Source organism: Anomaloglossus baeobatrachus, chromosome 5 (genome assembly GCF_048569485.1).
Source record: "Anomaloglossus baeobatrachus isolate aAnoBae1 chromosome 5, aAnoBae1.hap1, whole genome shotgun sequence".
Classification (NCBI taxonomy): domain Eukaryota; kingdom Metazoa; phylum Chordata; class Amphibia; order Anura; family Aromobatidae; genus Anomaloglossus; species Anomaloglossus baeobatrachus.
In genome coordinates, this window is record NC_134357.1 from 56,433,789 (window position 1) to 56,458,533 (window position 24,745).

Genomic DNA, 24,745 nt, shown 5'->3' on the forward strand with positions numbered 1-24,745 from the left:
CCCATTGATTTTAATGGGTATACGTGTGCCCGTGTCTCCGGTACATGCGGGAACGGACCTAGCACGTACCGGAGGCACGTGCGTGTGAAGGGGGCCTTAGGCAAAGTGGCATTCGTACACCCGATATCAATTAATGGGCCAATGTCATGAATCATGATCCCTGTGCTGGAAGCCTATTAAAAAACGTATGATTATTTATAGGAAAAATAGATGTTTGCGCAACATGTTAGCACCCAGCAATATATCTTCTAAACCCAACCTCAGTAAAACCAACGTCAATTTTAGTAAAACCAACTCCAATGGCATTTTGGGGTGCTACCCTTGTGGCACACCTAAATGCCTTTGCTGTGATGTTATCGCTAATGGTGTGAAATCTTTCATCTCTCGCACCCCTGGCATGACCTTTCCCATCCATTATAGGGTGAACTGCCAAACAACTTATGTAGTCTATCTATTGGAGTGTATGTGCAGCCTCCAATATGTGGGCCGCACGATACAAATCATGCACACCCATCTTAATAAGCATAGACACAACATACGGACAGGCTATCAATTGCATAGTTTGTCAAAACATTATAGTGCCACTCACAACAGAGACCCCAAATTGACTATCTTACTATCATAGACCATGGCATAGACACTGATTCGGACTGCTTGAATAGTCTGGTAAACAAAGAAAGTTTGTGGATCTTTAAACTAGGCACTTTAGCACCATAGCTCTCTAAGGCAAAGTGCCTTTCGTACACCCGATATCAATTAATGGGCCAATGTCATGTATCATGATCCCTGTACTGAAAGCCTATTAAATTATGTGTTGTCCATGACAGAGGGCATTGGGGAGTCATTTGCCTTTCCAATTTCTGCTCCACCGACCTCCCCCCTCTTCTCCCTTCCAAAATAACAGACAAAGCACATGCATGGATTAAATTGGCCACAGTAGCCAATAGGAAGATGGTCTTCAAAGCCCAAAAAACCATTATGGGTAACCTATAATCTGAACTCAGGTTGAATTTCCTTTAGCCGTTTACGCACCAGCTCAGAGGCACCTGCTAGCTAACTCAGCTTTGTCACCCTAAATCCAAATTTTTGTGCACCCCTTTTTAACACTTTGCACAGGAGATCCTTTACTCAAAGCCATTTTACTGAAATCCACTTGAGGTATCCAAAACCTTGGGGTTCCCCCCCACCAATCCCCAAATAACCATATCCACCAACTTTGAGGACTTTCCCTATGTCAAGCTGCTATGACAGATAAATTGGACAATAGCAACCCATTCTCATTCCTGAACCTAATTCCATCTGTTCCTGAGCCAAAATGAAGACCGCCGTAACACCCCAATGAAATCAAATAAATGGAGGGTGGATGGGAGATACTTAGTTGGATCATGGCTAAAATGTCTGACCCTATAAGGTGGACACCCACTTATATACCCTATTGCTTACTCCTCCCCGTTAAGAACAAACCCCATGCCCATAATGACCTCCCCTTTCCATCCCATAATTAATTAACCCTTACCATGCCCAAACTTCCTTAATAGCACCATTTCCCACCTCAAACCCTGTCATGTCAGCCTCCCATTTATGGCTGCGCCCACAGTACGGCCTTACTTGATGGCCATGCCCATTCCTGCACGAAGTGCTATCTGCAGAATCAGAATTCTATAAGAACTCTGTTACCAGTGATCTATACTTAGAAAAAGCAGTAAACACACAGAACGTAGCCTCATGTGAAAAAAAGGTTAATACTGTACATAGATACAGAAAAATGTCAATAAAAAATGTAAACAAGAAAATTATAATAAAATCAAAAGTGTAAAAGAAATACATTTTCCGTTGACATAAGAAGTGTACACCATCTCAAACTAACACATACCGATTCTGATCCGATAGTTTTTTCCATTGTTAGTCTATACCACCCAAACACTTTTTTATGGTAACTAATACAGACTGTGTATGCTGACATATAACTGCTAAAATGAAAATAAAGTAAATTATTGATTTTTTTGTTACTAAGATAATATTTCTAATTGTTCTATAAATTCTGGTAAATAGGTGGATACGAAAACATTGAAACGGCCTCATATATTATTCTGGCCTTGCTTTCCGACAAGATAACAACCATGACGAATCTGGAAGATAGTGGGGATATCGTCCGGTGGCTGGTGAAACAGCAAAATCCATGGGGCGGCTTCGGTTCTTCTCAGGTTACCGCTTTTACTAAAACTATTTTATTTTCTTACAGCTGACAAAATCGTATTTCATTCTTCAATGAACATTTTTAGTGACTAAAGGCAGCTTTACACGCTGCGATCTCGCTAGCAAGATCGCTAGCGTGCGTACCCGCCCCCATCGTTTGTGCGTCACGGGCAAATCACTGCCCGTGGCTCACAAAATTACCCGGACCCGTCACACTACTTGCCTGCCTAACAACATCGCTGTGACCAGCGAACCGCCTCTTTTCTAAGAGGGCGGTTCGTTCGGCGTCGCAGCGACGTCACTAAGCGGCCGCCCAATTGAAGCGGAGGGGCGGAGATGAGCGGGATGTAACATCCCGCCCACCACCTTCCTTCCTCATTGCCGGCGGTCACAGGTAAGGTGAGGTTTCTCGTTTCTGCGGTGTCACACGTAGCAATGTGTGCTGCCGCAGGAACGAGGAACAACATCGTACCTGCTGCAGCAACGATAATTGGGAATAGTGGAGCATGTAAACGATAAACGATTTTGCACGTGTTTGCGACAATTTTCGATCGCACGTAGGTGTCACACGCAGCGACATCACTAAAAAGGCCGGATTTGCGTCACGAATTCCGTGACCCCAACGACATCGCTTTAGCGTGTAAAGCGGCCTTTAGAGTTCGCTCACACTAGTGTATAACTTGGATGAGTACAATCTGATGTTTTATCGGATATCACTCGCTCCAATGTTATACTATGGAATTATACCAACTAAAAGGTTTTTTTCACATGCCGAGCCACCATGATAAAAAAAAATTGCTACATGTAATCAGACGACACACAACCATTCAAGTCTATTGGTGCGTGAAAAATATCGGATTGCACTATCTTAGTGCAGGCCGATAGGCACAGAGACAGACAATGGAGAAGATGGAGAGATTAAGTTCTCCGTCTTCCCGCCACTGATCTGATTCTGGAATGTGAGAGAATCAGATGACAGTGAGTGACACTCGTCTCACACTCGCAGTAGAGTAGAATGACACTCGGCTCACGCTCGCAGTAGAGTAGAATGACACTCGGCTCACGCTCGCAGTGGAGTAGAATGACACTCGGCTCACGCTCGCAGTGGAGTAGAATGACACTCGGCTCACGCTCGCAGTGGAGTAGAATGACACTCAGCTCACGCTTGCAGTAGAGTAGAATGACACTCGGCTCACGCTCGCAGTAGAGTAAAATGACACTCAGCTCACGCTCGGAGTAGAGTAGAATGACACTCGGCTCACGCTCGCAGCCTTGCACGTGAGGTAACATGGCTATATCAGGAGAACTATACTACATTGCCCTGCACATAAGGAAAGATAAATGACTGTATCAGGAGAGCTATACTACATGTCTAATTGGAGCTATTTGCTAATATTCTTCTTATTTCACCTACTGTATATTGAAATCGCATCTTGAAGATGGGAATACCCCTTTAAAGTGAAAACAATCTTTATACACCCAAAGTGAAGATCACACTGGATCACCTTCTTACAACGAATCTATGCATTTATACAAGTGTGTTCATAGCTTCCTGGAGTGGGAGGGACGTTCGGCGTCACATCGACGTCACGCGGCAGCCGGCCAATAGAAGCGGAGGGGCGGAGATGAGCGGGACGTAAACATCCCGCCCACCTCCTTCCTTCCGCATTGCCGGCCGGGAGCCGCTGGACGCAGATAAGATCTGTTCATCGTTCCTGGGGTGTCACACACTGCGATGTGTGCTACCCCGGATACGATGAACAACCTGATGTTCAATGTTTAGGAATTGAACGACGTGCGTGCGATGAACATTTTACCATTCAATAGCAATCGCATGTAGCTGTTACACGCTACAATGTACCTTACGATGCTGGATGTGCGTCACTTACGACGTGACCCCGCCGACACATCGTAAGATATATTGCAGCGTGTAAAGCGCCCTTTAGGGGTCTTTGCAATCATTGATTTTGCTAAAAATCAGTTCCCAAGGTAACTAGTTCAGTATAGAAGCCTTGTCACCTCTGGAAAGGGAAGATAGTTTCCTCTACGAATAATAAGTGCTCCCTTGTCTTTCCAGTGAGCTTTACGCAGAATAGATTTTTAGTGCAATTTTAGTATGGGCCATTTTTCAACTAATCTTTTGTGTCATCTCTGTTTGTCTAAAGACTTGTCTACACTACGTACCCATACAGCTTTGTCATATGCTTGTTGAAATCCAACATGGCCATTTCTTCATTTCCTCCAAGGGATCATCAAGGCATAGAGTCCCATTGGCCTATCTCACTTCATTCAGCTGGTTCAGATGAGCGTCAACTAACCCGTTTATGCACATTATATTCCTGTAGTATTTGTGCCTCAAAGATTATCAACCAATGTCTTTCTTTATTTTGCCCTTGGTTCTGTAGGACACATCCATAGCTCTCCAAGCTGTGGCTAAATACGCCAAAGCCATCTACCGCAAAAAGGGGGATTCAACAGTGACGATTCAGCTAAAGTCCGGCTTCGAGAAGATCGTCCATGTAGATGGCAGCAACAGTCTTTTTGTACAAATGGTTGACCTTCCAGATATCCCTGGAGAATACAGTGTCAGCGCTGCAGGCGAGGGCGTCCTCTATATACAGGTAGAAATAACTTAGTAATATTCCTTCAAAATTAAAATACCAAAATATGAAATCATATTTTTCCAAACTGTTGATGTTTTCCTCCAAAAATGTTGAATTCTTGATATTTTATCCATTTATTCAGTCACATTTACATTACAACGTTCTGCCTGAGAAACATGAAAAAGAATACTTTTCCTTCAATGTGACCACTGAGCCGTGTGACTGGAGTCATGTGTCTAAGAAAGAGTTTAATGTCCATGTGAATGTTAGGTAAGTTGAAAAATGTCTGGAATTAGGGGTCAGTACACACAGTGGTAGTGTGACAATGGCTTGTATCTATGCAAGCTGTATAGACTAAAAAAATATATACATTTGCAGTAAAACCTAAGTAATTAAATACACCTTTAATTCACTCGAACCAATCACTGATTATATTCTTATGGCCGGTGATGTAACTTGAACTCGTGGACTCCAATTTAAAATCTCCAACAAGGATCACAACTTTTATGCATCTATAATAATAATAATAATAATAATAATAATAATAATACTTGGGACATCATGTCCACCAAAGTGACCTTTTGGACCCATTTAGGTCTTATGGTTTAGGGGCGACTGCAACCCCTGCATGTACTAGTTATGTCCCTGGTTATAGCACATCTAGCAATATTCCATAACATTACAGTATGGCAATACTCCTTTAATGGGTTTGTGTCTTCAAAACAGACATTTTACAGGAGGTCTTCTCTAGGGACCAGAGTAGGTAACGGCAGCTCCTGCCATAGTGAGCTCGGCTGATCCATGCTTTATATACGAGACTATGTGGTTGACTCCTCTCTGTAATACTACAGTAATATTCCCCTTTGGTTATTGGACCGTCCCCACTCAAACTATTTTAGAGGGCACCACTCCCAGGATTAAATAATCCAACAATAAAAGGATAAGGGATCACCCCAACACACCAAGAAAGGCATAAAGAAAGGGCAAGGTGGTGTGCAAAATGATTTTGCACACCACCTTGCCCTTTCTCTTTGGACCTTCCCCACTCGTCATCATATTGAGATTTCTTTTCAAAGGGATTGTCCACTTATTGTTCTAATCTGGGCAAAGTAAAACTGAGTGCCCCATTATCCTAAAGGCTCTTTAGGGTACCTTCACACTTAGCGATGCAGCAGCGATCCGACCAGCGATCTGACCTGGACAGGATCGCTGCTGCATCGCTACATGGTCGCTGGTGAGCTGTCAAACAGGCAGATCTCACCAGCGACCAGTGAACAGCCCCCAGCCAGCAGCGACGTGCAAGCGACGCTGCGCTTGCACGGAGCCGCCGTCTGGAAGCTGCGGAGACTGGTAACTAAGGTAAACATCGGGTATGGTTACCCGATGTTTACATTAGTTACCAGTGCACACCGCTTAGCTGTGTGAGCAGGGAGCAGGGAGCCGCGCACACTGAGCGCTGGCTCCTTGCTCTCCTAGCTACAGTACACATCGGGTTAATTAACCCGATGTGTAATGCAGCTACATGTGCAGAGAGCAGGGAGCCGCGCACACTGCTTAGCGCTGGCTCCTTGCTCTCCTAGCTGCTGTACACATCGGGTTAATTAACCCGATGTGTACAGCAGCTACATGTGCAGAGAGCCGGAGCCGGCAGCACAGGCAGCGTGAGAGCTGCAGAGGCTGGTAACTAAGGTAAATATCGGGTAACCACCTTGGTTACCCGATGTTTATCTTGGATACAGCTTACCTCAGCTGTCAGACGCCGGCTCCTGCTCCCTGCTCGCTTCATTTGTCGCTCTCTCGCTGTCACACACAGCGATCTGTGTGTCACAGCAGGAGAGCGGCTTTGAAGAAAACGAACCAGGGCTGTGTGTAACGAGCAGCGATCTCGCAGCAGGGGCCAGATCGCTGCTCAGTGTCACACACAGCGAGATCGCTAATGAGGTCACTGCTGCGTCACAAAAAGCGTGACTCAGCAGCGATCTCGGCAGCGAGCTCGCTGTGTGTGAAGCACCCCTTACTGTTGTTGGTTTTATTCTCATTGTCTGTGATATATTACTAGTCTTTGTTTCTAATTTCTTTAGGTATTTAGGAAAACGAGAAAACACCAACATGACACTGATTATACTGGACATGGTGTCTGGATATGTTCCTGATAAGGAAAGTGTGAGAAAGGTGAGAACCCTGATCAGAGCGAAGCAGGGAAATTAATATACCATAATAATCCATATTTAACACAAACCTTTATAATAAAACTAGAAGGTGGCCCGATTCTACGCATGGGGTATTCTAGAATTTACGTATTGTGTAGTTAATGTATGATTTTTGTTTTATATATATATATATATATATATAGATGTTGTCTGTAGTTAGCAAGTGTTTGTGTAGGGGCTGTACATGTTCTGGGTGTTGTCTGGGTGTGGCGGGGGATGAGAGCGGTGTTGTTTGTGTGTTGCATTGTGTGTCGTTATTTGTGGAGCGCTGTGTGTCTGTATCGTTGTGTATGTGTGTTGCGCAGTTTGTGTGGGGTGTGTGTGTGTGTGTTTGGGGGGGAGGTATGTTTTGTGCAATGTGTGTGTTGTGCGGTATGTGCGTATATTTGTCTGTGCCGCGGTGTTTGTGTGTTGTGTGTGTGCGGCGTTGTGTGTGTGGGTGTCTGTGTAGGGCAGTGTTTGTGGTTCCCAGTGTGTGTGTGGTGTGTTGTGCAGTGCGTGTGTGGCAGTGTGTGTGTGTGTGTGTGTGTGTTTTGGGGGGAGGTGTGCACCCCCCATCGTGCTCCATCCCCCATGCTGCGCACCCCCCATCGTGCTCCATCCCCCATGCTGCGCACCCCCCATCGTCCTGTATCCCCACTCCCCATTGTGCTCCATCCCCCATGCTGCGCATTCCCCATCATGCTCCATCCCCCATGCTGCGCATTCCCCATCGTGCTCCATCCCCCATGCTGCGCACTCCCAAACGTGCTCCATCCCCGATGCTGCGCACTCCCCATCGTGCTCTATCCCCCATGCTGCGCACTCCCCATCGTGCTCCATCCCCCATGCTGCGCACTCCCCATCGTGCTCCATCCCCCATGTTGCGCACTCCCCATCGTGCTTCATCCCCCATGCTGCGCACTCCCAAACGTGCTCCATCCCCGATGCTGCGCACTCCCCATCGTGCTCTATCCCCCATGCTGCGCACTCCCCATCGTGCTCCATCCCCCATGCTGCGCACCCCCATCATGCTCCATCCCCCATGCTGCACACTCCCAATCGTGCTCCATTCCCCATGCTGCGCACCCCCATCGTCCTGCATCCCCACTCCCCATTGTGCTCCATCCCCCATGCTGCGCATTCCCCATCGTGCTCCATCCCCCATGCTGCGCATTCCCCATCGTGCTCCATCCCCCATGCTGCGCACTCCGAAACGTGCTCCATCCCCGATGCTGCGCACTCCCCATCGTGCTCTATCCCCCATGCTGCGCACTCCCCATCGTGCTCCATCCCCCATGCTGCGCACTCCCCATCGTGCTCCATCCCCCATGTTGCGCACTCCCCATCGTGCTCCATCCCCCATGCTGCGCACTCCCAAACGTGCTCCATCCCCGATGCTGCGCACTCCCCATCGTGCTCTATCCCCCATGCTGCGCACTCCCCATCGTGCTCCATCCCCCATGCTGCGCACCCCAATCATGCTCCATCCCCCATGCTGCACACTCCCAATCGTGCTCCATCCCCCATGCTGCGCACCCCACATCGTGCTCCATCCCCCATGCTGCGCACTCCCCATCGTGCTCCATCCCCCATGCTGCGCATTCCCCATCGTGCTCCATCCCCCATGCTGCGCATTCCCCATCGTGCTCCATCCCCCATGCTGCGCACTCCCAAACGTGCTCCATCCCCGATGCTGCGCACTCCCCATCGTGCTCTATCCCCCATGCTGCGCACTCCCCATCGTGCTCCATCCCCCATGCTGCGCACTCCCCATCGTGCTCCATCCCCCATGCTGCGCACTCCCCATCGTGCTCCATCCCCCATGCTGCGCACTCCCAAATGTGCTCCATCCCTGATGCTGCGCACTCCCCATCGTGCTCTATCCCCCATGCTGCGCACTCCCCATCATGCTCCATCCCCCATGCTGCGCAGCTCCATCATGCTCCATCCCCCATGCTGCACACTCCCAATCGTGCTCCATCCCCCATGCTGCGCATTCCCCATCGTGCTCCATCCCCCATGCTGCGCACTCCCAAACGTGCTCCATCCCCGATGCTGCGCACTCCCCATCGTGCTCTATCCCCCATGCTGCGCAGTCCCCATCGTGCTCCATCCCCCATGCTGCGCACTCCCCATCGTGCTCCATCCCCCATGCTGCACACTCCCCATCGTGCTCCATCCCCCATGCTGCGCACTCCCCATCGTGCTCCATCCCCCATGCTGCGCACCCCCATCATGCTCCATCCCCCATGCTGCACACTCCCAATCGTGCTCCATCCCCCATGCTGCGCACCACCCATCGTCCTGCATCCCCACTCCCCATTGTGCTCCATCCCCCATGCTGCGCATTCCCCATCGTGCTCCATCCCCCATGCTGCGCATTCCCCATCGTGCTCCATCCCCCATGCTGCGCACTCCCAAACGTGCTCCATCCCCGATGCTGCGCACTCCCCATCGTGCTCTATCCCCCATGCTGCGCACTCCCCATCGTGCTCCATCCCCCATGCTGCGCACTCCCCATCGTGCTCCATCCCCCATGTTGCGCACTCCCCATCGTGCTCCATTCCCCATGCTGCGCACTCCCAAACGTGCTCCATCCCCGATGCTGCGCACTCCCCATCGTGCTCTATCCCCCATGCTGCGCACTCCCCATCGTGCTCCATCCCCCATGCTGCGCACCCCTGCTCCATCCCCCATGCTGCACACTCCCAATCGTGCTCCATCCCCCATGCTGCGCACCCCCCATCGTGCTCCATCCCCCATGCTGCGCACTCCCCATCGTGCTCCATCCCCCATGCTGCGCATTCCCCATCGTGCTCCATCCCCCATGCTGCGCATTCCCCATCGTGCTCCATCCCCCATGCTGCGCACTCCCAAACGTGCTCCATCCCCGATGCTGCGCACTCCCCATCGTGCTCCATCCCCCATGCTGCGCACTCCCCATCGTGCTCCATCCCCCATGCTGCGCACTCCCCATCGTGCTCCATCCCCCATGCTGCGCACTCCCCATCGTGCTCTATCCCCCATGCTGCGCACTCCCCATCGTGCTCCATCCCCCATGCTGCGCACTCCCCATCGTGCTCTATCCCCCATGCTGCGCACTCCCCATCATGCTCCATCCCCCATGCTGCGCACCCCCATCATGCTCCATCCCCCATGCTGCACACTCCCAATCGTGCTCCATCCCCCATGCTGCGCATTCCCCATCGTGCTCCATCCCCCATGCTGCGCACTCCCAAACGTGCTCCATCCCCGATGCTGCGCACTCCCCATCGTGCTCTATCCCCCATGCTGCGCACTCCCCATCGTGCTCCATCCCCCATGCTGCGCACTCCCCATCATGCTCCATCCCCCATGCTGCGCAGCTCCATCATGCTCCATCCCCCATGCTGCACACTCCCAATCGTGCTCCATCCCCCATGCTGCGCTTTCCCCATCGTGCTCCATCCCCCATGCTGCGCACTCCCAAACGTGCTCCATCCCCGATGCTGCGCACTCCCCATCGTGCTCTATCCCCCATGCTGCGCAGTCCCCATCGTGCTCCATCCCCCATGCTGCGCACTCCCCATCGTGCTCCATCCCCCATGCTGCACACTCCCCATCGTGCTCCATCCCCCATGCTGCGCACTCCCCATCGTGCTCCATCCCCCATGCTGCGCACCCCCATCATGCTCCATCCCCCATGCTGCACACTCCCAATCGTGCTCCATCCCCCATGCTGCGCACCACCCATCGTCCTGCATCCCCACTCCCCATTGTGCTCCATCCCCCATGCTGCGCATTCCCCATCGTGCTCCATCCCCCATGCTGCGCATTCCCCATCGTGCTCCATCCCCCATGCTGCGCACTCCCAAACGTGCTCCATCCCCGATGCTGCGCACTCCCCATCGTGCTCTATCCCCCATGCTGCGCACTCCCCATCGTGCTCCATCCCCCATGCTGCGCACTCCCCATCGTGCTCCATCCCCCATGTTGCGCACTCCCCATCGTGCTCCATTCCCCATGCTGCGCACTCCCAAACGTGCTCCATCCCCGATGCTGCGCACTCCCCATCGTGCTCTATCCCCCATGCTGCGCACTCCCCATCGTGCTCCATCCCCCATGCTGCGCACCCCTGCTCCATCCCCCATGCTGCACACTCCCAATCGTGCTCCATCCCCCATGCTGCGCACCCCCCATCGTGCTCCATCCCCCATGCTGCGCACTCCCCATCGTGCTCCATCCCCCATGCTGCGCATTCCCCATCGTGCTCCATCCCCCATGCTGCGCATTCCCCATCGTGCTCCATCCCCCATGCTGCGCACTCCCAAACGTGCTCCATCCCCGATGCTGCGCACTCCCCATCGTGCTCCATCCCCCATGCTGCGCACTCCCCATCGTGCTCCATCCCCCATGCTGCGCACTCCCCATCGTGCTCCATCCCCCATGCTGCGCACTCCCCATCGTGCTCTATCCCCCATGCTGCGCACTCCCCATCGTGCTCCATCCCCCATGCTGCGCACTCCCCATCGTGCTCTATCCCCCATGCTGCGCACTCACTAAACGGCCGGCCAATAGCAGACGAGGGGCGGAGATGAGCAGCCGGAACATGCCACCCACCTCCTTCCTTCCTCATTGCCGGTGGACGCAGGTAAGGAGATGTTTGTCGTTCCAGCGGTGTGTGGTGCCGCAGGAACGGCGAACAACCAGCGGCATGCACCACCAATGATATTATGAAAAGGAGCGACGTGTCAACGATCAACGATTTTTGCCGTTTTTGCGATCGTTGCTCCTAACTGTCACACGCTGCTATGTCGCTAATGGCTCCGGATGTGCGTCACAAACACCGTGACCCCGACGATATGTCGTTAGCGATGTCGCAGCGAGTAAAGCACCCTTCAGTCAAAAGCCTTCAAACAATTTAGATAGATGTCATCCAACATAAGTCTCTCCCAACCCTGCCATAGACAGGAGAAAAGCTCGGCTTCTGGGTTCTCTAGAAAAGAGACACCGACAAATGGATTGTCTGCTGATATCCCCCAGATTGTTTTTGACAGTGATGGTTGTTACCATACATTTAACCATAGCCATATTTGTTTAGGTTGTATTGACATTAAACATCTACATATAATAACCCTTAAAATCATCAACTTTATTCTATCATTCTTAAAAACATCCAAAAATACACATAAATAACAACTAGCTAAAGTGCACAGAAGAAAAGGAGAATGGTTAGAGGTCACACCTACAGGTTAGCCTCCCTCCTGTCCACTACCTCACGCGGAGGTCGGCACCCTAATGATGAATGATATGGCATCCCCACTCTCCGAAGACTATCCCTAATCTGCCCTACCTTGCCCTAGCAATAGGTATGAAAGGTGCTCATATTAAAGGAAAAAGTGCAAAAAATGCTCAAAAAAATTAACTAATCCAACGTGCTCCATCCCCCATGCTGCGCACTCCCCATCGTGCTCCATCCCCCATGCTGCGCACTCCCCATCGTGCTCCATCCCCCATGCTGCGCACTCCCCATCGTGCTCTATCCCCCATGCTGCGCACTCCCCATCGTGCTCCATCCCCCATGCTGCACACTCCCCATCGTGCTCTATCCCCCATGCTGCGCACTCACTAAACGGCCGGCCAATAGCAGACGAGGGGCGGAGATGAGCAGCCGGAACATGCCACCCACCTCCTTCCTTCCTCATTGCCGGTGGACGCAGGTAAGGAGATGTTTGTCGTTCCAAAAATGCTCAAAAAAATTAACTAATCCAACGGATAGACAGGTTAAAAATGGCAAAGAGTTCTTATTGAGGAGTTTTTCAAATTGTAAGACCACAGAGGTGATTTATGTGGCCACCTGTTCATGCCCCTAGACTACATAAGAAAGACAAAGAGAGAACTACGTAGAAGAGTAGGGGAACACTTGGGGGACATCTGTAACCAACGAGACACACCAGTGGGAAGGCACATTAACGGGTACCATGGGGGGGATGTCCGTCATGTGCTTTTTCGTATGCTGGAGGTGGATAGGAAAAATCCTAGAGGGGGAGACCCTGATAAAATCCTTCTTAGAAAAGAATGTGAGTGGATCTTTAGGATGGAATCGGTAGACCCTGGGGGGGCTAAACAAACAGTAATTTAATGCCTGCTTTCTCTGATTATGGGGTCCTATTTTTTGTTTTTTTGATGTGTATGCTGGCTTGTATCCCGCAATATTTATATCCTGTAATTACTTTGCCTACAATTCAGAGCAAATTTATTCATCACAAGTCAAACTATTTAGAAATATTTGGTAAAGCCGGTGAATTTATAATTTCATGGACGAGTCTTCTCTGGTCACCATCATAACTACGCTATATCCTTATAGAACTGACAGTTACATGTCCTCTTATCTTGTTTAGCTGAAGAAACATCCTTTGGTGGAAAGAACAGAAATATCAGCGCAAAATATTACTATTTACCTGAAACAGGTGAGACGGAAAAACATCAAAAAGATCGGACGTCATTGAGTCGGTTTTAATCATTGAGGCACATTTTATACACACACACATATATATATATATATATATATATATATTTAGTTAAACAAGAATATAAGGTAAGAAAATAAAGTCTTTAAAGTTATTCTAATGTACGAAAGGCACTGTGGAATTAATGGTGCTATATAAAGGGATACATATTATTATAATAATTACTATTATATTTATGTTAAATGTATTTGATTCACATTTTTGTCGATTTTCTTCTAATTTCCCATGCCACTTTTTTCTTATAATAAATACTTAAATCCAGAAATCTTCCAGTTTTTACAATGACTACTAAGCCTCACAATAGGCCGACACTTTCTATTGTGTAGAGATTAGTGATGAGCGAGCATGCTTGTAACTACTCGGTACTCGCACGAGTATCGCTGTACTCGGGCTGCTCGGCGGGGACCGAGTAATCTCGCGATACTCGTGCTGTACTCGTGGTCTTCATTTCTGCATGTTGGCGCTCTTTTGAGAGCCAGCCCTCATGCAGGGATTGGCTGGCAGACCACTGCAATGCCACAGCCCTGTTAGTTGTGGAATTGCAGTGATTGGCCGGCCTGCACAGCGTGACCGAGCCTTTATATCGGCCGGCGCGCTGTGCTCTGCTCACAGCTATCCAGACTGTCAGTGCAGGGAGAGTGTCGCTGATTCAGGGAAAGCTTTGCGGCCCTTTATAGCTTTTTCAGTTGCAGGGCTGCAAACAGTGTGACCAAAAGTCCTTCTCAGGACTATTCTAGTTGTATACAGGCAGGCAGGGTATAGCCAGGTCGGAGTACAGTAGCAGAGTCCTTCTCAGGACTATTGTTGCTATATACAGGCAGGGTATAGCCAGGTCTGAATACAGGCTAGTGACCAAAAGAGTCCTTGTCAGGACTATTGTACCAGTATACAGGCAGGCAGGCAGGGTAGTGGTGACCGTATACCAGCCTTCATCATATCTGGGGCTGGTGTACACAGTGTAAAACAGTCCAGATAGTGTCTGACTTGTCTGTAATTGTCGCTCCCCAAAAAAACCTGTTAGGTTCTTATTGCGTCCGTGCTTGGTTTTTAAAACCGCACGTGTGTGCCTGTTGGTGGCAGCGTACAGGTGCACTTGTGTGCAATTTCCACACACTTTGATATAACGCACAAGTAGTGAATATACACGTCAGCAGTGCACAGCATTGCAAAATGCGCAAGGGCATTGGCAAGGAACAAGGAAGTGGACGTGATGGTGGTGCAGGCAGAGGCCGAGGTCGTGGGCAAGCTCTAATTTCGCCACAACAAAGGGCCACATCTAGTCGCTCGCACGTCCTGTCCCAAATTCTTGGGGACCGCAGCAGTACACCGCTCTTGAACCAAGACCAGTGTCAACAGGTTGTTAGTTGGATAGCAGATAATGCTTCCAGTCAGATTGGCACCACCACAAACACTCTGTCTTCCACACGGTCAAGTGTCAGTAGCCGTGATACTGCACCGCACATTTCTGAACCTGATCCTCCTTCCTACCACCAGGCTGAGTACACGTCCTCCTCGGACATTAATGATCCCACACTTGGACACTCGGAAGAGCTGTTCACGTTTCCATTCACACATTCTGGCCTCTCGCCAGCTCATATTGAAGTGGGTCATGAGGAGATCGTCTGTACAGATGGCCAAATATTTGAGCAGCCACGTTCTCACGAAGTTGGCAACGTGTCTCAACAAGTGGTGGACGATGATGAGACACAATTGTCAGCAAGTCAGGAGGAGGAGCAGGGTGCGGAAGAGGAAGACGACGTGGTGGATGATCCAGTAACTGACCCAACCTGGCAGGAGGATATGCAGAGCGAGGACAGCAGTGCACAGGGGGAGGGAGGCGTAGCATCACAACAGGCAGTAAGAAGCAGGGTGGTGGCCCCAGGCAGAAGTCAGGCAACCGTTCCCCGGAACAACACGACGACACAAGGTGCCTGTACAAATGTTAGGTCTTCCCGAGTCTGGCAGTTTTTTAAGTTGGATCCAGATGATTCAAAAAAGGCCATTTGCAACACCTGCCGTGCCAGCATCAGCAGGGGTACCAAAACTAGCAGCCTGACCACCACCAGCATGATCAGGCACATGTCAGCCAAGCACCCGACTTTGTGGGAAGTACAACAGAGTCGAGGAGCAGTGCTTGCTGATGTCACTGCTACGTCTTCGCTGGTTGTGCATGCGAGCCAATCCCCTGTCCATGCTGCCTGCGAACAAGCCTCCTCCACTCCTGCACCTGCAGTTGCCTACGCAGAAAGAACACCATCATCAAGCACGTCCTTGTCCCAGCGCAGCGTTCAGTTATCCATTCAGCAAACCTTTGAACGCAGGCGCAAATACACTGCCAACACCCCACATGCCACAGTTCTAAATGCTAACATTTCGCGACTGCTTGCGCTGGAAATGTTGCCTTTTAGGCTGGTGGAGACAGAAGCATTCCGTGACCTGATGGCGGCAGCTGTCCCACGTTACTCGGTCCCCAGCCGCCACTATTTCTCCCGGTGTGCCGTCCCCGCGTTGCATAACCACGTGTCACAAAACATCACACGTGCCCTGAACAACGCTGTTTCACCCAAGGTCCACCTAACCACAGACACGTGGACAAGTGCTTGTGGGCAAGGCCGCTAAATCTCGTTGACGGCACACTGGGTTAATATTGTGGAAGCTGGGACCCAGTCTGAGCGAGGGACGGAACACGTCCTTCCCACACCAAGGTTTGCAGGCCCTACCTCAGTCAGTGTTTCACCCACACTCTACAGCTCCGGAATGTCATGCTCTTCAGCCTCCTCCTCCTCCTGCGCATCCTCATCCACTGTACCCTCCACACCAGTCACAAGCTGGAAGCACTGCAGCACTGCCTCGGCAAAGCGGCAACAGGCTGTGCTGAAGCTAATCTGCATAGGTGACAAACCCCACAATGCAGAAGAGCTGTGGACAGCTCTGAAACAGCAGGCAGATCACTGGCTCACACCTCTGAACCTAAAGCCAGGAAAGGTCGTGTGTGACAATGGCCGGAACCTGGTGGCGGCTTTGAAGCGAGGCCAGCTGACACATGTTCCATGCGTGGCCCATGTGCTCAACCTCGTGGTTCAGCGGTTTCTAAAGTCATACCCAGAGCTGTCTGATCTGCTGGTAAAAGTTCGCCGCCTGTCTGCACATTTTCGAAAGTCACCTACTGCTTCAGCCGGCCTTGCCGGCTTTCAGCGCCGTTTGCATCTTCCGGCTCACAGACTGGTGTGTGATGTCCCCACGCGTTGGAATTCAACTCTGCACATGTTGGTCAGGATATGTGAGCAGAAGAGGGCAGTTGTTGAGTACCTGCATCACCTAAGCCGTCGGGAAATGGGTCAAACTCCACACATAACACCTGAGGAGTGGAGATGGATGTCAGACCTATGTACCATCCTCCAAAACTTTGAGGACTCCACCAAGATGGTGAGTGGTGATGACGCCATTATTAGCGTCACCATACCGCTACTCTGCCTTCTAAAACGGTCTCTGCTGAAAAACAAACATGATGCATTGCAGGCGGAGCGCGATGAGTTGCAGCAAGAAACAGTAGTGGGTGTGGGTGATAACGCACAGCCCAGCCTCGTCTCATCACAACGTGCAGTGGAGGACTATGACGAGGAGGAGGATGAAGACATGGAGCAACTCTCCGGCCAAATTGAGGATATGACATGCACACCAGTCATATCCTCGGTTCAGCGTGGCTGGCCAGAGGACAGGGTAGATGAGGAGGAGGAGGAGGAGGAGGAGGAGGACAGCATGTTCAGTCATCTTGTTGGTCAGGCTACTGAAGTCCTGGCTGTTAAGAGTCTGGCGCACATGGCTGACTTTATGGTAAGCTGCCTGTCTCGTGACCCTCGCGTTAAGAACATCTTGGCCGACAATCATTACTGGTTGGTAACACTGTTAGACCCACGCTACAAGGAGAACTTTTTGTCTCTTATTCCCGTGGAGGAGAGGTCAACCAAAATGCAGCAGTTCCGGAAGGCCATAGTCACGGAAGTAGGCAAAGCATTCCCCTCACAAAACGCTAGCGGCATAGGTCAGGAATCAGTGGACAACCGAGGCGTACAGCCGAGAGAGGCACAAGTCCAATCCGCCAGAGGTAGGGGAACAGTCTTTAAGATGTGGGACAGTTTTCTCAGCCCCTCACGTACCACAGCCCCTGAGGTGCGGGGTAGTGCCACAAGAAATCCTAAGTTTGCCCAGATGCTGAAGGAGTACCTTGCAGATCGAACAACTGTACTCCGACATTCCTCTGTGCCTTACAATTATTGGGTATCCAAGCTGGACACGTGGCATGAATTGGCTCTCTACGCCTTGGAAGTCCTGGCCTGCCCTGCTGCTAGCGTTTTGTCAGAGCGTGTTTTTAGTGCCGCAGGTGGAATCATTACAGATAAACGCACCCGCCTGTCAACTGAAAATGCTGACAGGCTGACTCTGATCAAGATGAACAAGGGTTGGATTGGGCCAGACTTCACCACACCACCAGCAAATGAGAGCGGAATTTAAAGTTTGCCATGTACCTCCACTCACCCATGGGTACACACTTCTGGACTTTGGATAATCGCTGGACTGCTCCTCCTTCTCCTCATGCGCCACCATGATGATGACCGTTACAAATTGCAATACTTAGGCCTTTGTTTCAGGTATACCCCCAGTGGTAAATTTTTTCGCCCATTCTTTGCAGAATGGACATTACAACGACAGGAGACCCGCTCCTTTGCAATGGGAACAATGTTTTGAGGCCCTCATGCACGTCTCTACCCAGGGACAACGTGGAGCCTCCCAATTTTTGGCTGCCCTGCCTAAGGGCTATACTATAATACACCCACTTCCTGACAATGGACACTTAATGTTTTGACAAATATTGGAATATACAATGAAAAATGCTACTTGCTAATTTGAACATGTGAATAATGAATTGCATACCTGCCATGAATATTAGGAAAAAGGAGATATTTAGCAATCGCATTGATCAATGTAACTGAGCCCCAAGCCTCGTCAAGGCATATCTCTATATTGGGGTCCCTAGCTCTGTGACCCTAACTGTGTGTCATCTCATTGCAATTAAAAACTGATATGGGTGGAGAGGGGTAACTAAGGACTTTCTTATATAGGAGATGGAAAAAACATGGCCGAAAGGGGCGGAGCTGTGTTCACATTCAGAAAAAAAAAAAAAAACTACATATAACTGAATAGGATAACTGAAGTGAGCACTAATATATATATTATGAGTGCAAGCCAAAAATTACATACTATATACGGATAAGGCTTATTCATGGCAGGTATGCAATTCATTATTCACATGTTCAAATTAGCAAGTAGCATTTTTCATTGTATATTCCAATATTTGTCCATATGCTTGAGGCATTATACCATTATCTAAGTTTGATGTGCAGCCTTATCCGTATATAGTATGTAATTTTTGGCTTGCACTCATAATATATATATTAGTGCTCACTTCAGTTATCCTATTCAGTTATATGTAGTTTTTTTTTCTGAATGTGAACACAGCTCCGCCCCTTTCGGCCATGTTTTTATGTTTTTTCCATCTCCTATATAAGAAAGTCCTTAGTTACCCCTCTCCACCCATAGCAGTTTTTAATTGCAATGAGATGACACACAGTTAGGGTCACAGAGCTAGGGACCCCAATATAGAGATATGCCTTGACGAGGCCTTGGGGCTCAGTTACATTGATCAATGCGATTGCTAAATATCTCCTTTTTCCTAATATTCATGGCAGGTATGCAATTCATTATTCACATGTTCAAATTAGCAAGTAGCATTTTTCATTGTATATTCCAATATTTGTCCATATGCTTGAGGCATTATACCATTATCTAAGTTTGATGTGCAGCCTTATCCGTATATAGTATGTAATTTTTGGCTTGCACTCATAATATATATATTAGTGCTCACTTCAGTTATCCTATTCAGTTATATGTAGTTTTTTTTTCTGAATGTGAACACAGCTCCGCCCCTTTCGGCCATGTTTTTCCATCTCCTATATAAGAAAGTCCTTAGTTACCCCTCTCCACCCATAGCAGTTTTTAATTGCAATGAGATGACACACAGTTAGGGTCACAGAGCTAGGGACCCCAATATAGAGATATGCCTTGACGAGGCCTTGGGGCTCAGTTACATTGATCAATGCGATTGCTAAATATCTCCTTTTTCCTAATATTCATGGCAGGTATGCAATTCATTATTCACATGTTCAAATTAGCAAGTAGCATTTTTCATTGTATATTCCAATATTTGTCCATATGCTTGAGGCATTATACCATTATCTAAGTTTGATGTGCAGCCTTATCCGTATATAGTATGTAATTTTTGGCTTGCACTCATAATATATATATTAGTGCTCACTTCAGTTATCCTATTCACTTAATGTTTTGAGGCCCTCATGCACGTCTCTACCCAGGGACAACGTGGAGCCTCCCAATTTTTGGCTGCCCTGCCTAAGGGCTATACTATAATACACCCACTTCCTGACAATGGACACTTAATGTTTTGAGGCCCTCATGCACGTCTCTACCCAGGGACAACGTGGAGCCTCCCAATTTTTGGCTGCCCTGCCTAAGGGCTATACTATAATACACCCACTTCCTGACAATGGACACTTAATGTTTTGAGGCCCTCATGCACGTCTCTACCCAGGGACAACGTGGAGCCTCCCAATTTTTGGCTGCCCTGCCTAAGGGCTATACTACAATAGACCCACTTCCTTACAATGGGCACTTCAGGTTTACAGGCCATCATGCACGTCTCTATCCAGGGACAACGTGGAGCCTCCCAATTTTTGGCTGCCCTGGCAAAGGGCTATACTAAAATAGACCCACTTCCTTACAATGGGCACTTCAGGTTTACAGGCCATCATGCACGTCTCTATCCAGGGACAACGTGGAGCCTCCCAATTTTTGGCTGCCCTGGCAAAGGGCTATACTAAAATAGACCCACTTCCTTACAATGGGCACTTCAGGTTTACAGGCCATCATGCACGTCTCTATCCAGGGACAATGTGGAGCCTCCCAATTTTTGGCTGCCCTGCCTAAGGGCTATACTACAATAGACCCACTTCCTTACAATGGGCACTTCAGGTTTACAGGCCATCATGCACGTCTCTATCCAGGGACAACGTGGAGCCTCCCAATTTTTGGCTGCCCAGTCAAAGGGCTATACTAAAATAGACCCACTTCCTTACAATGGGCACTTCAGGTTTACAGGCCATCATGCACGTCTCTATCCAGGGACAATGTGGAGCCTCCCAATTTTTTGCTGCCCTGGCAAAGGGCTATACTAAAATAGACCCACTTCCTTACAATGGGCACTTCAGGTTTACAGGCCATCATGCACGTCTCTATCCAGGGACAATGTGGAGCCTCCCAATTTTTGGCTGCCCTGGCAAAGGGCTATACTAAAATAGACCCACTTCCTTACAATGGGCACTTCAGGTTTACAGGCCATCATGCACGTCTCTATCCAGGGACAATGTGGAGCCTCCCAATTTTTGGCTGCCCTGCCTAAGGGCTATACTACAATAGACCCACTTCCTTACAATGGGCACTTCAGGTTTACAGGCCATCATGCACGTCTCTATCCAGGGACAACGTGGAGCCTCCCAATTTTTGGCTGCCCTGGCAAAGGGCTATACTAAAATAGACCCACTTCCTTACAATGGGCACTTCAGGTTTACAGGCCCTCATGCACGTCTGTATGCAGGGGCATTGGTGAACCTCACAATTTTGGACTGCCCTGGCAAAGGAAAATACTACAAAGACTCACTTCCTCAAAATGGGCACATTAGACTCAAGAGGCCTTCATGTACGTCTCTTCTCAGGGACATCGGAGTGCCACACAATGTTTTCACGTAAAATCTTTCATGTATTAATCTCAAAAAGTAACATACACCAGCTCTATCTCACTATTGCGTATGTGCCCTTAACATTTCTGCCATGAAAAATCATTTTGGGGTCATTTTGGAAGGTTTTCTGGTGAGTCCGTAAAAATGGCGTGAAACGCGGACAAAATTGTTCACAGCTGTGACTTTTGAGTGATAAATGCTTCAAGGGGTCTTCCCCATGCTGTTGCCATGTCATTTGAGCACTCTTCTGAGACTTTTGTGACATTTTTAGGGTTTCTCCATGCTGCCGGGGGGTCATTTCACAAAAATACTCGGGTCTCCCATAGGATAACATTGGGCTCGTTGCTCGGCCCGAGTACACGAGTATCTTGGGAGGCTCGGCCCGAGCTTCGAGCACCCGAGCTTTTTAGTACTCGCTCATCACTAGTAGAGATCAATCCTTAGCAGTCATCTCATAACCATGATGTGCAGTAATATCTAAGGTAACACTTGTGTTAGAAAGCTGGAGGCCAATAACCCCAAATTCCTCACTGACATAAGGTGATGGTCACAGCCCACCTTCTCCCTTCTCTGCAGAATGATCTCTTCACAGCGCACTACACTCTCACTTGTTGAAAGGGAATGTCAGCAGATTTTTGCTATGTAATCTGACAGCAGCATGATGTAGCAGCAGAGATCCTGATTCCAATGATGTATCACGTAGTTTATTGATAGAATTTCAGTTTTCTCTGTTGTTGATCCAGCAGTACTCTGAATGCTGAGCCCTGTATAACCCCGTCCACACCACTGATTGCCAGCTGTATGTGTACACTGTATAGTGACAGCAAATTGGTGATCAGTGGGTGGTGCAAGGACAGGAACGAGAAACAACATCGTACCTGTCGCTGCACCGGCATTATGGAAATGTCAGACCATACACGATGATACGATAACGACGCTTTTGCGCTCCTTAATCATATCAAAAAGGATTTGCACACTACGATATCGACTGCGACGCCGGATGTGCGTCACTTTCGATTTGACCCCACCGACATCGCACCTGCGATGTCGTAGTGTGCAAAGCCCGCCTAAGAGCTACAAGACATCTAGTCCTATATTGATGATCTCCTGTTAATAAAACAGTGATTTTATAGAAAAAGCAACACACAGCCTAATAAGTGACGCATCCAAAATTTGTAGAAATAGAACCACCAGATCCATATTTTCAAGTTGTAATTTAAACTATGGTCCCCATTAAATGTGTAATTTAAAACAATTAGCCATTAAGGTCAAACTATTAGGGCAGTATAATCTGGGACTACAGAAATGTCGTAACAGTGTAGCATTATCAGTACACAGATATCATTAGATAATATATATTATGTACACAGAAACATAGGTATACATGAACATTATCTTATTCAATATATCTCAGCATAATATTTTCGTCCCAATACCAGTAATTTTGCATCGACAATCTATACTGCACATCTCCCAGTTCTTATACATAGATATATTGCTGTTTTCCTTTTATAAAGTGCATATGCTTCCACTATTCTACTGTATATCAGTATAAATATTCCTGCCTGTAAAGTGCACGTGCATCAATAATTGGGCATTATGTACTGATAATGCTACATTGTTACGACATTTCTGTAGTCCCAGAATATACTGCCCTGATGGTTTGACCTTAATGGCTGATTGTTTTTAAATTACAGTATTCTGCACTGTGTTCTCAGAAAAAATTATATTTAATTAATAAAGCTTTAAATTTGATCCACTTGGATGAGATATGTGAATTAGTCGACTATGAGTCAGTGTAGGTATATATATATATATACAGTTAGGTCCAGAAATATTTGGACAGTGACACAAGTTTTGTTATTTTAGCTGTTTACAAAAACATGTTCAGAAATACAATTATATATATAATATGGGCTGAAAGTGCACACTCCCAGCTGCAATATGAGAGTTTTCACATCCAAATCGGAGAAAGGGTTTAGGAATCATAGCTCTGTAATGCATAGCCTCCTCTTTTTCAAGGGACCAAAAGTAATTGGACAAGGGACTCTAAGGGCTGCAATTAACTCTGAAGGCGTCTCCCTCGTTAACCTGTAATCAATGAAGTAGTTAAAAGGTCTGGGGTTGATAACAGGTGTGTGGTTTTGCATTTGGAAGCTGTTGCTGTGACCAGACAACATGCGGTCTAAGGAACTCTCAATTGAGGTGAAGGAGAACATCCTGAGGCTGAAAAAAAAGAAAGAATCCATCAGAGAGATAGCAGACATGCTTGGAGTAGCAAAATCAACAGTCGGGTACATTCTGAGAAAAAAGGAATTGACTGGTGAGCTTGGGAACTCAAAAAGGCCTGGGCGTCCACGGATGACAACAGTGGTGGATGATCGCCGCATACTTTCTTTGGCGAAGAAGAACCCGTTCACAACATCAACTGAAGTCCAGAACACTCTCAGTGAAGTAGGTGAATCTGTCTCTAAGTCAACAGTAAAGAGAAGACTCCATGAAAGTAAATACAAAGGGTTCACATCTAGATGCAAACCATTCATCAATTCCAAAAATAGACATGCCAGAGTTAAATTTGCTGAAAAACACCTCATGAAGCCAGCTCAGTTTTGGAAAAGTAATCTATGGACAGATGAGACAAAGATCAAACTGTACCAGAATGATGGGAAGAAAAAAGTTTGGAGAAGAAAGGGAACAGCACATGATCCAAGGCACACCACATCCTCTGTAAAACATGGTGGAGGCAACGTGATGGCATGGGCATGCATGGCTTTCAATGGCACTGGGTCACTTGTGTTTATTGATGACATAACAGCAGACAAGAGTAGCCGGATGAATTCTGAAGTGTACCGGGATATACTTTCAGCCCAGATTCAGGCAAATGCCGCAAAGTTGATCGGACGGCGCTTCATAGTACAGATGGACAATGACCCCAAGCATACAGCCAAAGCTACCCATTAGTTCATGAGTGCAAAAAAGTGGAACATTCTGCAATGGCCAAGTCAATCACCAGATCTTAACCCAATTGAGCATGCATTTCACTTGCTCAAATCCAGACTTAAGACGGAAAGACCCACAAACAAGCAAGACCTGAAGGCTGCGGCTGTAAAGGCCTGGCAAAGCATTAAGAAGGAGGAAACCCAGCATTTGGTGATGTCCATGGGTTCCAGACTTAAGGCAGTGATTGCCTCCAAAGGATTCGCAACAAAATATTGAAAATAAAAATATTTTCTTTGGGTTTGGTTTATTTGTCCAATTACTTTTTGTGAGGTAAATCCGGAGATATGACGATAAATCATGATATTCAAGTATGTCAGGAAGCCCTCTCCTGGTGTCACCCCCCCTTTCCTTCACACAACTGGTTTAGCAACAAATCC

The 24,745-nt window shown here is 48.3% G+C and overlaps 1 protein-coding gene across 1 annotated transcript in view; it reads left to right on the plus strand.

Annotated features, from left to right (window-relative positions):
* Positions 1-24,745, plus strand: part of LOC142312622 (alpha-2-macroglobulin-like protein 1) — a 238,807-nt gene that overhangs the window by 183,364 nt on the left and 30,698 nt on the right. Inside the window, exons 29-33 of the mRNA XM_075351617.1 lie at positions 2,053-2,204; positions 4,602-4,817; positions 4,942-5,069; positions 6,881-6,971; positions 13,372-13,440. Coding sequence (XP_075207732.1) covers positions 2,053-2,204; positions 4,602-4,817; positions 4,942-5,069; positions 6,881-6,971; positions 13,372-13,440 — 656 coding nt within the window. The remainder of the gene's footprint in view (positions 1-2,052; positions 2,205-4,601; positions 4,818-4,941; positions 5,070-6,880; positions 6,972-13,371; positions 13,441-24,745) is intronic.